This window comes from Pogona vitticeps, chromosome 3 (assembly GCF_051106095.1).
Source record: "Pogona vitticeps strain Pit_001003342236 chromosome 3, PviZW2.1, whole genome shotgun sequence".
NCBI classification, from domain to species: domain Eukaryota; kingdom Metazoa; phylum Chordata; class Lepidosauria; order Squamata; family Agamidae; genus Pogona; species Pogona vitticeps.
Window position 1 is genome coordinate 254,567,786 of NC_135785.1, and position 16,121 is coordinate 254,583,906.

Here is a 16,121-nt window from a genome sequence, read left to right on the forward strand (position 1 = left end):
ACTCTGAATGCTTAACTCTTAAAAGTCAAAACCTGAATCTTGTTCAAGCAGGCATGTCTGCTCTGAATTAAAATTATCAATTTCTTCTTTTTTTTCCTGAAAAGCTTCTCATCTTTTACACCTTTATGGCAGAGAAGAACATTATGGTCTTCTCCATGCTGAGAAAAGCTTGAACCAGACCTGTGCAGATGAGTGAAAATATTGTTTTAATTGGTTGTTGAAGAAATTGTGGAAAGGCCTAAATTGTATCTCAGACAGAGATTTAAAAATTTCAAAGGGGAACAGAACCATTTTATGGATTTTCTGATCCCTAGTTTTGAGGGCATGCCCATTGTGGACTAAGATTCAGGACCCCTGGGTTCAATGCAGGCTACACATTGCCCTCCCCCAGCAAACTGGGTACCCAAACCACTTCTTAAATATCTCATCTACCTTGAAATCCCTTTTGGGGTCACTGTAAGACGGTTCCACCTTGACGGCACATAACAACAGCAGTTTTGAGGGCAATCTTTAGAAAGTGTCCTCTGACTGAGCTCTTTCTGCACTCCTAGACTTCTCCTGGAAAGGGGCCAAGAGTTGCAGTTTGAATAAGTTCCTATTCTAATGCTTCTCCCCAGGATCGCCGGGATGCCTTTCTTGGGGACAGGTCCAATGTTGGCAAGGTGGCTGCGTTAGTCTGTTGCACTAGGGGGGAAAATACTAGAATTTTCAGGTTTTTGGATGACACCACATTAATGGTGGTGTGAGCTTTCTCGGGCAAGGATCGCCATCAGATCCCGGCCGTGAAAGCCTTCGAGAATACGCTCAAGTGAAAGGATGGTGAAAACAAACCCCCTGTTTGGTGGTGTCTAAATGAGACTGGGTGACTGGCCCAAGGTCAGCCTGTGATTTTCATGGAAAAGTGAGGGGTTTTAGTCTTGGGATGCCCACTCCCAGTTCAGATCTCTAATTTTTATATGTGGTCACATACTCTTGTGTTTTTTGTAGTCCTCTTAGTACCATAGGATAGGTTGTATTGATGCCTTCATGGAAGGTCTTCGATGGAAGAGGCACGCAAGCATTGTAAGCCAACTGTGAGCCTGTCTATGGGCGGTGGTGAAGTTATATGGGTTTCTCCATAGCCCAGTTCCAAGGCTTCTTCCAGTCAAAGCCTATGGGGACTGAATCACAAGAGAAGAGAAATCACAAAGACAAAGATGCATCCCAAAATGTTGTCATTCTATAAGTTCTCCATTCTCCTGATTTCAGTAGACTCCGACCTTCTCAACTGGCTGGGGAAGAAAACATTCTGCTCAACCATCTCTGGCATTCTCTCCCTAGATGTCGAGCTGGATAAATGCTTTGGCAAACAGCTACCACGTTCTCTAGACTCACAAAGACAGTATGACTTAATAAGAAGCTGAAGGCTATCTATCTATAATTATATATCTATATCTATATATAGATACATACATACATACATACATACATACATACATACATACATACATACATACATACATACATACATACATACATACATACATACATACATACATACATATATTTATATATATATGTACACACACATATATCTGTCTATATATATCTATATCAATGATGATAGATAGATAGATAGATAGATAGATAGATAGATAGATAGATAGATAGATAGATAGATAGATAGATAGATAGATAGATAGATAGATAGATAGATAGATAGACAGATGATATGTTTCATCTATATAATATCTATCTATCTATCTATCTGTGTGTGTGCGCATACACACACACACACACAGAGTGATGCCTCACATAGCAATCGCTCCGTTTAGCGATGAAATTGCTTTGTGACACATTTTTTGCGATTGCAAAAGCGATCGCTTTGCGATGTTCCCTATGGGGGAATTTCTCTTTGCGATGCTCGGTTCCTTGCTTCGGAAACCGAGCATCGCAAAGCGACAATTTTAAAACAACTGATCGGTGGTTTCTAAATGGCCGCCGGGTAAACAAAATGGCCACCTGCTGTGTTTAGGGACAGATTCCTCGCTTAAGAGGCAGCGAAAATGGCCGCGCTATGGAGGATCTTCGCTGAACTGTGAGTTTTAAGCCCATAGGAATGCATTAATCGCGTTTTAATGCGTTTCTATGGGCTTTTTAATATCGCATAGCGACGTTTTCGTTCTGCAGCGATTTTTGCGAAATGAATTAATGTCGCAATGCGAGGCACCACTCTGTGTGTGTGTGTGTGTGTATATTTCATGTGTTTCATCTTAATTTATATCATGTGCCCCACCTATTTCTAAAATATAATGATTCTTGTGTTGGAGTATAACCTTTAGGTTTTGTAAATATATATTCTATATAAGGGTGGGTTCCAGATTCCATTAAAACTGTTTTCTTTCAATAATCCTTTCTAACTTCCAGTTCACAAGTTAATTTATCATCAATAGCTGGATTCCACGTCTCATTATAGCATTCTTCCAACATCAATCGATGATTATAGATTGAAGGATGTGACTGGCGCAAGACTTCCTTCAGAATTCATTTGGCCTTTTCCTGGTCATGCTCAGCACGAAATATCTCTCACCTGCTCCACAGGTTGTCTGTCCCTAGAGGCAAAATGCCTCGCTCTCTCTCATGGTACAGCCAGCTCTGCTTAGACATTATCCCAGCAGCCGTTCCTGTCCTCCTTAATAAGTGCAGACTATGGCTGTTAAGCAGTGGCATGGAAGACTGCTAGGTCACAATTTGTTTCTGGTGTCATCTCTTTCCAAAATTACTGAAGATTAATAAGTAGTTGCAGATATTAAGGCAAAAGTGCTGTGGAATTCTAAAAAGCTAAGGTCTGCAGTTTTTCCAAAACACAAACAGAAAGACAGACAGAGAGACAGACAGACTTCTGCAGAAATACAGCAACTAAACAAAACAGGAGAAAAACCAAAGGAAAGTATATGCTGTAATTCAACAGCTTGTTGATTAATCTTCACCACTGTGTAGAATGGATTCACAAACTTGTTTGCTAGTAGTGGGTTTTTTTAAAAAATAGGTCTTTTTCAAAACTGACAGTAACAAGATAAGAACATCTGGCTTTGTCGGTGTCTGCACCATCGCACATAAAAACAGTCCTGCCAGCACTGAACGGATTGTTAATTGTGACTTTCCCACAGGAGATTATGGATGCAAGACCTGTGGTAGACTCCATCAATCCAGGATTAGGCTCCTCTAGCAACAGACCATTTAGACTAATTAGAGCACTCCAAAAGGGAAGCTGGAAGCAGAGTGGTGGACAGCTGCCAAGACACTGGTGCATTATGCAATCAACCCGATAGAGGTTTCCGTAGATGTGTTATGTAACGTGTGAAGACATTCAGTTGTCTGTTTTTTTAAAAAATGAAACCAAACAAGCTTCTGGTTGGGTGATGCCTGACGGGCAAAGAGATTCGAGACCTGTGGCAAGAGAGTTGGAGGATAGTATTGACCCAACGTGCAGCAGCTGTGGAAATAAAAATGTGAATTCCACGCTTGGGTTCATGAAGAAAAGGGTTGCAAATAAAACAGCTGATCCATAACACCTTTCTCCAAAGCTGTAAAGTGACCACACTTGGAGTAATGCATACAGTTCTGTTTGCTCCATCTCAGGAAGGGAGGGAGAAAAAAATGATCGTGGAGATGGAACAACCTCCCAGTGAGGAAAACGTTTAGCTTTTTCAGCCTCAGTAGTTTGTACAAACAAGGGAGATAAGTTATGGGGGCAGTGAAGAGAGATGCGGTAGAGGTTTGTAAAATTAGTCTTGTGTTTAAGATCCCGGTACAGGGAAGCTTTTCTTTGAGAACTTGTGAAATTGGATTCTATGAGCCTCAGGACAGACAAAAGAAAGTACATCTCCACCCTCTGCACAGTTTAATGACGTGTGGAAAGATCCAGTGATGACCATCAGTGCAAGACTATGGAAACATTAGTTTGCAGTAGGTTTACAGAGCAGTATCTAGCCCCGCTCCCTCTGTCATTTTCTAAACATGGTGATTGTAGAGTCTGAGGCGACAGGTTGCTGCTGGCAGGTAGCCTCTACAAAGACACAAGACCCCCCAGTTTTCCCGGGACCTTCCTGCTGTTTAGAACCAACATACAAGCAGGAATCTTTTCCCTCTTGAGTTGTTTGTTATGCATAGAAAAGAGTGATGGAGGAGATAGTGCTACTATCAGCTCTGCTTCCAAGTATATACCGTTAGGTCCAGAAATAATTGGACAGTGACACAATTTTCATATTTCTGGCTCTGTATGCTACTAATGGATTTGAAATGAAACAGCCGAGAGGCGACTGAAGCGCAGACTTTCATCTTTCATTCAAGGGGTTGAACAAAAATGTCGTATGAAACATTATACTTACCTACTTAATTGATGATGAAATAATGAAGGAATAGCCCATACCTGGTGCATGAAACATCTTTTGAGTCAATTATCCAGTTACTTTTGGTCCCTTGAAAAAGAGAGTCTGCGTATTAAAGAGCTGTAATTCTTAAACCTTTCATCCAATTTGGACGATAGTATCCTCTTGTTAGAGGACAAGATGGTTGGACAGTGTCACCAAAGCTACCAACATGAATTTGACCCAACTCCGGGAGGCAGTGGAAGACAGGAAGGCCTGGCATGCTGTGGTCCATGGGGTCACGAAGAGTCGGACATGACTTAGCGACTAAACAACAACAACCCTCAAAGCTGAGAGACTGTACTTTAAGCCCATATTCATTATTTCACTGTAACATGAATTTATTTTGGTAAACAGCTGATATAATGAAACTTGTGTCAGTGTCCAAATATTTACGAACCTAACTGTAGATGAAAACAGATGTACTAATGGCTGAAAAGAGGGTCGTCATTTAGTCGTTTAGTTGTTTCCGACTCTTGGTGACCCCATGGACCAGAGCACGCCAGGCCCTCCTATCTTATAGATATAAGATATATCTTATATAGAGGGTAGACAGCTCTAAATGTGGGGCAAAGAGATCCATAGAGGATGTCTACCAATGGGTATTTATTATCATTTCTGTAGACTGCCTGGGGGATTACAGGGAACATGCCTCCAGATACCACTCACTCTGATGCAGAAATATGAGATTGTTACTGCAGTGATGACTTGGCCACAAGCATCCAACAGGCCGCTAGTTAGTTGGCCACTGCAGAAACATAATTCTAGACCAAATTCTGTTTGGATCCCTGGGTGCTCTTGGACTGCATCTCCCAGAATTCCTGGCCAGCACAGCTATTGGTGAAGGTTTCTGGGAATTTTAGTCCAAGAACATCTTTGGAACCACTAGTCACTGATTCAGCCACCAAATTCTTTTTAGTGTTGATGCCAGCTATTCATTTTGAGCCAGTACTAAGATTATCTGTCATCATATGACGTCATGGCGGACACCCAGCACCAACAAGAAAGCTATGCGGACTCCGTATGGAAGTGTCTTGTCACTTGATTGTCCACAGACAGCTCTTTAGTTATGCATTCTAGAGTTTGATCTTTAATGATGACACATTCCGTCTTTCCCCAACAGTTTTGAGGGACAGCAACATGCTTGAGACAGCGCCACAAGCAGGTAGAAGAGGGAAGCAAGAATGAGTGCACCTGCATGGCACAGCAAGGAGATATAAATCTGGAGTGGGAAAGTGTTGTTACCTTTTGTCCATTCCTATACTAAATTGTTGGATCTAGTGAGATACTGCCAGAAGTGCCCCAGATATTATAGCGGGGATATTCTAGAATCAGTAGTCCTAAAAAGTAACTTTACCAATGTATTTTGCTTCTTGTGTGCAAAACAAAATGTGCTAGAACTGATAAATTTGGTGAACTCCTTGCGAGGGGCCCAGGAACATTCTGGTGATTACGGGTAGAGGGAGATATGGCGTTGGCACAGTCCCTACCCGTGTCAGAAGAACGGTGAACAGATGTCTGGCTGCTGTTCATTGTTCTGAGACTGTGACCAACCCTCAGTATCGAGGTGGCCAGCTCAGTCAGCCCTCCACTCTAAATCTGGTGCTGCTGAATGCCAGGTCTGTATCCAATAAACCCCAGTTGATCTATGATCTTATCCTGGAGGAGGATGCAGACCTGGCATGCATAACCGAGACGTGGATTAGTGGGGAGGGTGCCCCTCCCCTGGCTCTCATCTGCCCGCCCGGTTATGCTGTCCAGCACCAGGGTAGACTGGAGGGGCGGGGAGGGGGAGTAGCCATTGTTTACAAATCCATCTTAGAGGTTACTAGGCGCTCCTCGGTGGTAAAGCCAGGCCTAGAGGCACTCCACGTGTCGATTGGGGCCAGGGATGGTATTGGGATTTTGCTGGGTTACCGCGCTCCCCGTGATCCAGCCATTTCCCTACCGGAGCTGGCCGACTTTGTCTCCGCGGCATTGTTGGGGTCCCCGAGGCTTTTGGTCTTGGGTGACTTCAATGTGCACGCGGGGGCAGAGACCACTGGGCCAGCTCTTGAGTTCTTGGAAACCATGGCTTCCTTGAACATGTCCCAACATGTTATCGGCCCCACCCACGTGGGTGGCCATACGTTAGACCTGTTTTTTACCACTACATGGAACGAGCGTGATCTGATGGTGACTGACCTCGTGTCAGTCCCCTTGTCATGGTCAGATCACCACCTAATAAAATGTAACCTCTCAGTGGCACTTCCCCCTCGCAGGGAGCAGGGACCTATTTCTATGGTCCGCCCTCGAAGGCTACTGGATCCGGCCGGATTCCAGGTTGCTATGAGAGGGGTTACGGCTGACCTGGCCAGCGCCCCTGTCGAGGCTCTGGTTGACAGCTGGTCCACTGCTGCCGCCAGGGCCGTAGACATGATCGCGCCTAAGCGCCCTCTCCGCCGCCGAACTCGCCCGGCGCCCTGGTTCAACCAGGAGCTTCAAGCGATGAAGCGATACAGGAGAAGGCTAGAGCGTAGGTGGAGGAAGAACCCGACGGATTTTAATTGGATAGCTGTCAGGGTCGCAACTAACCTTTACCTAACTAAGGTAAAGGCTGCATGTCGATCATTCTTCACTAACCGGATAAGCGAAGCATCAAATCAGCAGGCGGAGCTGTTCCGTATAGTGCGCGACCTATCTGGAACTGGTTCGAGTGATAGGCCTCCCCCTAGTTTTTCGCCTGACCAGTTTGCAGCCTTTTTTAAAGCTAAAGTGGAGGCCATCCGCCGGGACCTCTCTCCGTTTTTGAATACAGTGAGTCGAGCAGAGATGTCCAGCACTCCGTCTTGCCCGGTGATCTTTGACTCCTTTCAGCCTGTCATCCCTGATACTGTGGCCAAGGTGCTTGATCGCTGTCGTGCCACCACCTCCTCCTTGGACCCTTGCCCGGCCTGGCTAATCAAAGCAGCCAGGCCAATAACAACTGAATGCGCCACTGCAATAATAAATGGGTCTTTCCTTGAGGGCAGGTTTCCCTCTGCCCTCAAGGAGACACTCATTAGGCCCATAAGAAAGAAACCTAGTTTGGCGGCGGACGAAATTGGCAATTATAGGCCTGTCGCCAATGTTTCTTTCATGAGCAAAGTGGTGGAGAGGGTGGTGGCCGACCAGCTTCAGGCATACTTGGATGAAACAGATGCCTTGGATCCATTCCAGTCGGGCTTCAGGCCGCGCCACGGTACAGAGACGGCATTGGTCGCCCTGTATGATGACCTGTTGAGGGAGGCCGACAGGGGAAAAGTGTCTCTGTTGGTCCTCCTCGACATCTCAGCGGCCTTTGATACCGTCGACCACGGTATCCTCCTGGGGAGGCTCTCCGAGTTGGGAATTGGTGGCTCAGCTCTTGCCTGGCTCCGTTCCTTCTTGGAGGACCGTCCCCAGAGAGTCCAGCTTGGGGAGAGTGTCTCGGCCCCGTGGAGTCTCAATTGTGGGGTTCCACAGGGGTCGATCATCTCCCCAATGCTGTTTAACATCTATATGAGGCCGCTGGGTGGGGTCATCCGGGGATGTGGGGCTTCGTGTCACCAATATGCTGATGACACCCAGCTCTACATCTCCTTTTCACCTGATACAGGTGATGCCGTCCTGTCCCTTCAGCGCTGCCTGGAGGCCGTACGGGGATGGATGCAGGAGAATGGGCTGAGGCTGAACCCGGACAAGACGGAAGTTCTGAGGGTGGGTGGCCCCGTGGTTAGCGGCTTGGGGGACTCTCTCACATTTGGGGGGGCAACTCTGGCCGCAAAGAGTGGGGTCCGCAGTTTGGGCATACATCTGGACCCGACGCTCACCATGGAAACACAGGTGGCGTCGGTAGTCCGTACCGCCTTTTTCCATCTTTGGCGGATTGCCCGGCTGCGGCCCTATCTCGACACGGGGGCACTCACTACCTTGGTGCATGCGCTCGTAATCTCAAGATTAGACCACTGTAACGCGCTCTACGTGGGGCTGCCTTTGAGGCTGATGCGGAAACTTCAGGTGGTGCAGAATGCTGCGACCAGACTCCTTACCGGAGTGAGAAAATACCAACACATTTCTCCAACGCTGGCCGCATTGCATTGGCTGCCCATCCGTTTCCGCATTGACTTCAAAGTTCTAATGCTTACTTATAAGGCCCTAAACGGTTTAGGACCTCGATACTTGGCGGAACGCCTGCTCCCACCTAGGTCTACCCAGATAACCCGCGCGAGTCTGGAGGTGAGGCTGAGGAGCCTGACGCCGAGAGAGGCCCGGAAGGAGAAGACACGAAACCGGGCCTTCTCGGCGGTGGCGCCTCGCCTCTGGAACAACCTTCCTCCAGAGATTCGCGCGGCCCCTACGCTGGGTGTTTTTAAAACTCAATTAAAAACATGGTTATACATCCAGGCCTTCCCTCCAATCAATTCCTGATCCCTTTTCTAATTTTCCTTATATTCCTTTTTATCTGCTGTGATTGTAATTATTATTTATGTTTATGCACATGTTTTTTAATTGTATTTTATTTTTATTATATGCTGGAAGCCGCCTAGAGTGGACTTATAGTCCAGATAGGCAGGATATAAATTAAATAAATAAATAAATAAATAAATAAATAAAATATCCACAGAAAGACTATTGGTGTTTTTTGCTGTGGACCAAGTGGAATCTCGAAAGCTCTTCACAAACTGAGCAATAGCCTGTATTATGAATTTATTTTGGTAAACAGCTGAAATAACTAAACTTATGTCAGTGTCCAAATATTTACAAACCTAAGTGTAGATGAAAACAGGTGCACTAATGGCTGAACAGAGGGTAGACAGCTCTAAAAGTGGGCCAAAGAAATCCATAGAGGATGTCTACCAATGGGTATTTATTATCGTTTCTGTAGGCTGCCTGGGGGATGACAGGGAAATGTGCTAGAACAGATAAATTTGGTGAACTCCTTGCTTTTTTTTTTTAATATCCGCAGAAAGACTGTTGGTGTTTTTTGCTGCGGACCGAGTGGAATCTCGAAAGCCCTTCACAAACTGAGCAATAGCCGCAATCTTTATGGGACAACATTTGAATACAACAAAGAATCCTTCAGCTGAAAGACTTGAAGATTTTATAAGGACTCTCTGGAAGCCCCAAATGCAACTTGTTTGTTTTTTTTTCCTAAAGACGTCAAAGTTAGCAGCATTAGCTCTACAGCTTTGTACCAAAGGGTAGCAAATGTCCTCCTTTTAATTTATAACTATTTAAAACTTTTGGAAGCAGCAGAAAAAAATAAAACAGTCTATGAGCAAAAGCCTAAATGTCTTAGGAGCTGGTACAGGCTGATTTAGCAGCAGGCAATTAGAAAGAGGGATGTGCAATTGTTTATATGGCTGGTGTTAAGATCAATCCGTGGAACACTTAAGATTTCTCCACCTAAAAGTTTCACATGCTAGAAAATGGTATTGATTGTATGAATGCTGGATTCATCAAGTTGGAGAAGAAAAATTGGATTGGAAGTTGGATTCTGCTCCATCTTGGCAAATAAATAAACCCGCTCTGAAAGAGAGATGGTTTGGATGCAACTGTTGAAGAAGGGACAGGTGGGAATGAAGACTTCTGCGTTATCCTGTGAGCATACTCTGCTGCAGGCACTTCTGTATGTTAAACAGCCGGTGGATCGCACCCACCCATGATGAGAATTAAAAAAGGCAAAATGTTTGTATTAATCAAAGCTACAGGTTTCTTTAATGCAAAACAAGTGATTAGCGAGGATGTTGCAAATGTATTCAGGAGTCTGCTAATGTCAGGAAACACTATCCTACCTAGTGGCGTGTGAGGCTATCTGCACCTTATGCTGTTGTTTCAGCTTATATACTGCCACATAGTACTAAAGCACTCCAGGTTGTTTGCAACATTATTATGCAAATAACACTTCACACACACACACAAGAGGCCAGCAAGTCAAGTACTCATTTTTCTGACCTTGGGAGAATCGAAGGCTGAGTCAACCTCAGGCCATCTCCATGAATCCATAGGAATGTGATCTTCTTCCATTGTCTCCTCCTTTGACCACATCTTTCAGTGCAGAAAGAGGCTGTCTTGAACATTAATTCAACTCCTTCCATTGGCCCCAATAATATGAATAGGAATCCCTTCCATGCCCTTGGGTCCCCCCAAATCCTAAGAGTAGTATAGGGCAGAAGAGGAGCATGATTCCCAGAATTTTGATAGAAATTCATTCATGCCATTCTTGACTTGTCTCATTCTCACAGGCAAGGCTAGGACACCATACCACTAAGACAGCGAGGTGCTCCCAGTGTGTATCTTCCTTTTGCAGCCTGTTATTCCCAAAAAACAAAAACAAATACAGTATGATCTTTTGGGGAGTCCTCTACTTCATAGGCGTGTGTGTGTACAAATGAAGAAAGAGAAAGTGAGGCCCATCTTGCAGAACTGGGGAGGGAAGTGTTCACTCAGAATAGGCAAGAGGTTCCCCCTACATCCTTGGTCCATGAGCCATTCAGGATCAACCTATATATAAACAATGTTAAAAGAACATTTTGAACAAGGCAGTCCTGGATCCCAGAAGAAAATGATTGTTTGCTGGATATATATATTTATTAGAATGGCTTAGAAAGTAACCTTATAAAGCTATAACATGCAATTATGATTTTTTTTATCATGTCTCACTCTCACCAGGTGAAAAAGGTTTCAGCAGAAGTCTTTTTAAAAAAACCTTGCTTGGTTTTATATAAAATTTGGCCATGCATGCAACATGATAGCATACATGGTATTTCCATTCTTACTCTTTGCAATTCCCTGATGCTACTTTATCCAGAAGAGTACATTAATTTGATCCAGGCATATAAAGCAACAAAAAAAATTCTGTTACTATAATGTCTATCAGATAACAAGCAGGTAGAATTCACCAGCTGTACCCAATCCTACCAACTTTCCCCCTAAGATGTCCTTGATACAAAGGCAAGACCGTCCTGCCCTGCCATGTGGTCTGTGCAGAAGGTCTGACTTTTCTGCAGACGGTCCCCAATTCTGTAGGTCAAACTGGTGTTAGGTGTTTTTGGAGTCCTAAAGGATTTCTGGCACTGTTGGGTAAAAGGTAAAGGTTCCCCTTGACATTTAGTCCAGTCATGTCCAACTCTAAGGCGTTGTGCTCATCCCTGTTTCCAAGCCATAGAGCCAGCGTTTCTCCAAAGACAGTTTCCGTGGTCACGTGGCCAGCGCGACTAGACACAGAATGCCTTGACCTTCCCACCAAGGTGGTCCCTATTTATCTACTCGCATTTACATGCATTCTAACTGCTAGGTTGTCAGGAGCTGGGACAAGCGACGGGAGCTCACTCCATTGCGTGGATTCGATCTTATGAGTGTGATACGGGTAAGAAAGAAAGACGATATGATCCTTAAAACTCTATTTCATATAAAACTAAACCAGATCAGAGAGCAAAACAGAGTCCCACAGGGTAGGATGAAGTGTGCAACAAACAAGGTGAAAAAGACAAGACAAGCTGGGCAGAGGGGGGAAGAGCCCCAGTAATTTTATAGGGATGGGGTTGCATTGACGGAACAATTGAAGGCTTTCATAGTGTGCTTTTGTTAAAGTGATAGTCAATAGAGCCTAATACAGAAGAAATAACACTGGCTTTGATAAGGCAAGGGTGAGCATCACACTTTGATCATAGTGTATTTCCTCCCTAATGGTCTCATAATGGCCCCAAATGAGCCATCTTCAAGGACAGGCTGATTCAGATCAGTGGCAGGAGGAAGAAGACAGTAGCTTATAGACCAGTCCTTGCAGGATGTCAGATTAATGCTGGGGGAATTAGTTGTTGCTTTGGCGTTAAGTCGTGTCCGACTGTTCGTGACCCCATGGACCAGAGCACGCCAGGTCCTCCTGTCTTCCATGGCCTCCCGGACCTGGGTCAAATTCATGATGGTCGCTTCGATGACACTGTCCAACCATCTCGTCCTCTATCATCCCCTTCTCCTCTTGCCTTTACACTTTCCCAACCTCAGGGTCTGGGATAATTACCCAGGGTCAAAATGAGCACAAGATGATGGTGATGATGATGGAACTGGTAGGGACTGGTAGGGAACTGTGGAACTGGTAGGGACCCTATGGATCATCAAGTCCAGTCTCTTGTCAAGGAAGCATAGTGGAGAATTGAACTCCTCAATATCTAAGCTACTGAGCTATCCAGCAGTTTAATAGAAACTGTCACACAGGAAGCTCCTGGCTGGTGCTCCTTACATTGTGCCACAAAATCATGAAGAAAGTTGGGTGGGGGAGGGAAGTGACTGAGTATCTGCTCTTTACCTGGCAGTAGGAGTTTCAGGGACAAGAAATTTACTCTTCTTGGTGTTGCAAGAAGAGGGAAGTGTTTTTTTTTAAAAAAGACCTACCAAAAATGTTTTCAATTATATGCCACATGCGTAATGTAACAGTAACTGCCACCTTCCTCAGCTGCTGTAAATCAGATTATACATATTTGTATGTGCATAGATGTATATGCATGAGCGTAAAGATGGAGAATGTCAGCGCTAGTCAAGGGCACGGCAAGTTTTGCAAAGCCTTTTGGAAGGAGCGTGGGCACAGTAACAGTTAAATCTTCACAGGGTTCACAAATCAGGAAAGCAAAAAAGCAATTACATTCCTGCACTCCTGCTGTCAAAAAACCCCAAAAAACACAACCGACCTCCCTTCCTACCTTTAGCCTCGAATCCGCACCTTTTGCCTGGTGGTTTGTATCATTTCTGTAGGGGAGGGAAGCTGTGGGGAGGTATCAGAGCTGCAGGTAAATGGTGTCATAACACATTCATCAAATGGCAGCGGAAGCCACAGTAAAATTCAGGCATCTGACAGGGGGCAGGAAGATGTTAAATATTTACTGATCCAGTGAAGATGAAAGGAAAAGGAAGAGATGTCTCTAGATTTACCAAGCATGCTTGCATAGGGAAGCTAAGCAAGGGGAAGGGAGGCGACTGGAACACATTGCCAGTGCCTCCATAGAAGAGTGAAGTTGGAAGGGGCCTAGAAGGTCATCAAGTCCAACCCCCTGCTTGATGCAGGAAGACAAACCAAAGGAGATCTACCAGGTGGTTTCTCTTGAAGGCCTCCAGGGTTGGAGCACTCGCCACCTCTTGAGGTCACTGGTTCCACTGTCGTACTGCTCAAACAGTTAGGAAGTTTTTCGTGATATTCAACCAGAATCTGACTTTGAGTACCAAACATTTCCTGTGCTGATTTGGAAGAAGCGAGGATGCCGATTTTTAAGGCTCAGCAGGGGTTGGTCCTCGACACAAAAGTGAGGAAACCTCTTAACATGTATTTAAAGTATTGATTTAAATGTGTGTGCTGCATTTTGAAAAATATGCTGCACAACCCGTCAAAACATTCTCGCAAAGTTTATTTCCCCAAAATCTTTAAAAGCCCATTTTAAGGCTAGTTTTTAGATGTCAAAAGTCATAAGAAATGTGCAGGTTGCTGGAAACCCATCCGTGCTGGAGACAAGACAACTTGGCTTCCCTCTGGAAGGAAGGTTCACAGGGAAAGTGTCGCAACAGGAAGAGGTCTGGGCCGTATACTCAGCCACCTAGTCTCTCGGGATGGTGGCCTACACAACAAAACATCCACTGAGTGGCTCAAATTCTCCAGTGGTCTTGGCGGCCAGCTGGTAGCTCAACAAGGATGGAGTCAGCCTGGCTTCCTACCACCATCTTCACCTCCTTGTCAGAGCAGCAACTCCTGCACAATAATAGGCCCTCTGTGTTTACTCCCCACAGCCCAGTCATGCACCAGTCCATGGAATGAGATTGGGCTCCCAACCTGCATACAGCCTACTCAGCACATGCCTTGTTGTACCCACCAAGCTGAACAAAGACCACCAGACACTGAATTTTGACCTGCTGTGGGTTCAACAAACATTCTCCTGTTTGGGCACTCTGGAAGACCTGGGTTTGGCCCGGAGGAGCCACCATTACGGACATGAATAATCTCTCTTGTCTTTGTTTCACTTTACTTTTTCACCTCCCACAATCTTTTTTTTTTTGTCTGCGTTGCTAATGGCTTGAGTGACTTCGCTTTTTTTAACTGCATTGAAATTTATGTGCATTTCTGCACGTTTTTCCTTAATGGGCACATTTGTTGTTGCATTTTACCTAATATGTGTATTAACTTATTCCTCTCACCCTAATTTATGCATTTGCCCAATTGTCCAATGCAAGCATGTGCACCCCCCAGCCTCCAACAGCATGAATTTCAGCCTTTCACTTCGCCGGTAGTTCTGCGTGTGCTTTCTTTCTCTGAAACACCCTGTAAGTCTTGCAAATGTGCCAATTCTTGAAAGAAGGTGCATTTCAATTTAGTCAGAAGATGCAAAAACATCATTTGTTTAGGACTCTTTGATTTTTTTTAAAAATCCCATTTGTACCTAACCTGTTTTCCTGAAAATAAGCCCTAGTATGATTTTTCAGGATGCTTGTAATATAAGCCCTACCCCCAAAATAAGTCCTAATTAAATGAAAGCCCGCCCTCCACCATTGTGCAGCAACCAGAAGAAGATGACATGACTGTATTTGAATAAACATAGATTGTACATGAAAAAAAATAAAGCATCCCCTGAAAATAAGCCCTAATGTGTTTTTTTTTGTTTGTTTGTTTTTTGAGCAAAAATTAATATAAGATCCTGTCTTTTTTTCAGGGAAACAGGGTATGAAGCAAAACGACTAGAATGTACTCAACTCAATGGGTATAAGTTATCTAGAAGGGCACTATAGTGGGAGCTGATTGGCATGAAGGTGTGCCTCTATAACCCGTCAAAAAAATCCCGGGACTTCCTTGTGTGACTGTGCAGAGCCTATAAGTTCATGAAGTTATTTAAGAGATCTCCAGATCTCTGATCTTCTTGAGTGGTTAAGAGGGTTCTGAAATGCAGGTTTCATGTGGCTGCATACTTTCCATAGCAAGGAGTTTCAAACTGTGTGTCAAGAATAGATCATGAACATTCAAAATATGTTTATAGATTAGCTTGCATTGCCTCATTTATTCTAATAAAAGTAGCTAGGAATTGACATGAGTTGTCAGAATGACAGATGAGGTTTCATGGAAAAGAAGGGCTGGAAATTAAGGTCAGAACATGTGCTGACTGAGTATTGTCATTCTAGATACTAGTAAACATATAAATGCACACTGTTGCCTGGATCCATGAGGACCGGGAGCCTGATTCTGTTTTTCTTTTTTTTAAAAAAAAATCATAGAAAGTCAAGACTGGTTAGAATCCTGTTCAGTCTGCTAATATACACAAAGATCTGTTGCATGCACATTTATTCTTTTAATGACATATGGGCAAAGTGTTATTCACTATCCCCTTTCATATGTGGAAAGCATGTTGTTTTCAACAGGATAGTCTCAAGCTTGAAGTTTTAAAATAAATAAATAATAAATAATAACTGCAAGCCAGAAACGATACAAGGAACAAAGGCAGCTACAGATCCAAAGCATTTATACTGTGTTTCCATACAGGTTCTGGTCTGTCTGCTGCTTAATGAGTGCATGTTCCTATAGGCATCCTTCACTCTTGAGAAACTATGGTAACATGCTCTGAATAAAGGAATTGGAACAGCGTCTAGTGTGGCTCAGAAGGTCAATTCCAGAGTGAGAATCCCTTCCACACTGAAGATAAATGCAAACTATCCCCTGTCCAGCTTCCTGATTTTGCTGCT

The 16,121-nt window shown here is 44.3% G+C and overlaps 1 protein-coding gene across 2 annotated transcripts in view; it reads left to right on the plus strand.

Moving 5' to 3' along the window:
• The window catches only part of NOX4 (NADPH oxidase 4), a 127,819-nt gene extending 117,706 nt beyond the window's left edge, over window positions 1-10,113 (plus strand). For both annotated transcript variants that reach the window (XM_072993556.2, XM_072993558.2), the window contains one exon: window positions 9,376-10,113. In XM_072993556.2, the coding sequence (XP_072849657.2) occupies window positions 9,376-9,496 (121 nt within the window). In that variant the 3' untranslated portion in view covers window positions 9,497-10,113. The remainder of the gene's footprint in view (window positions 1-9,375) is intronic.
• The last annotated feature ends 6,008 nt before the right edge of the window (window positions 10,114-16,121 follow it).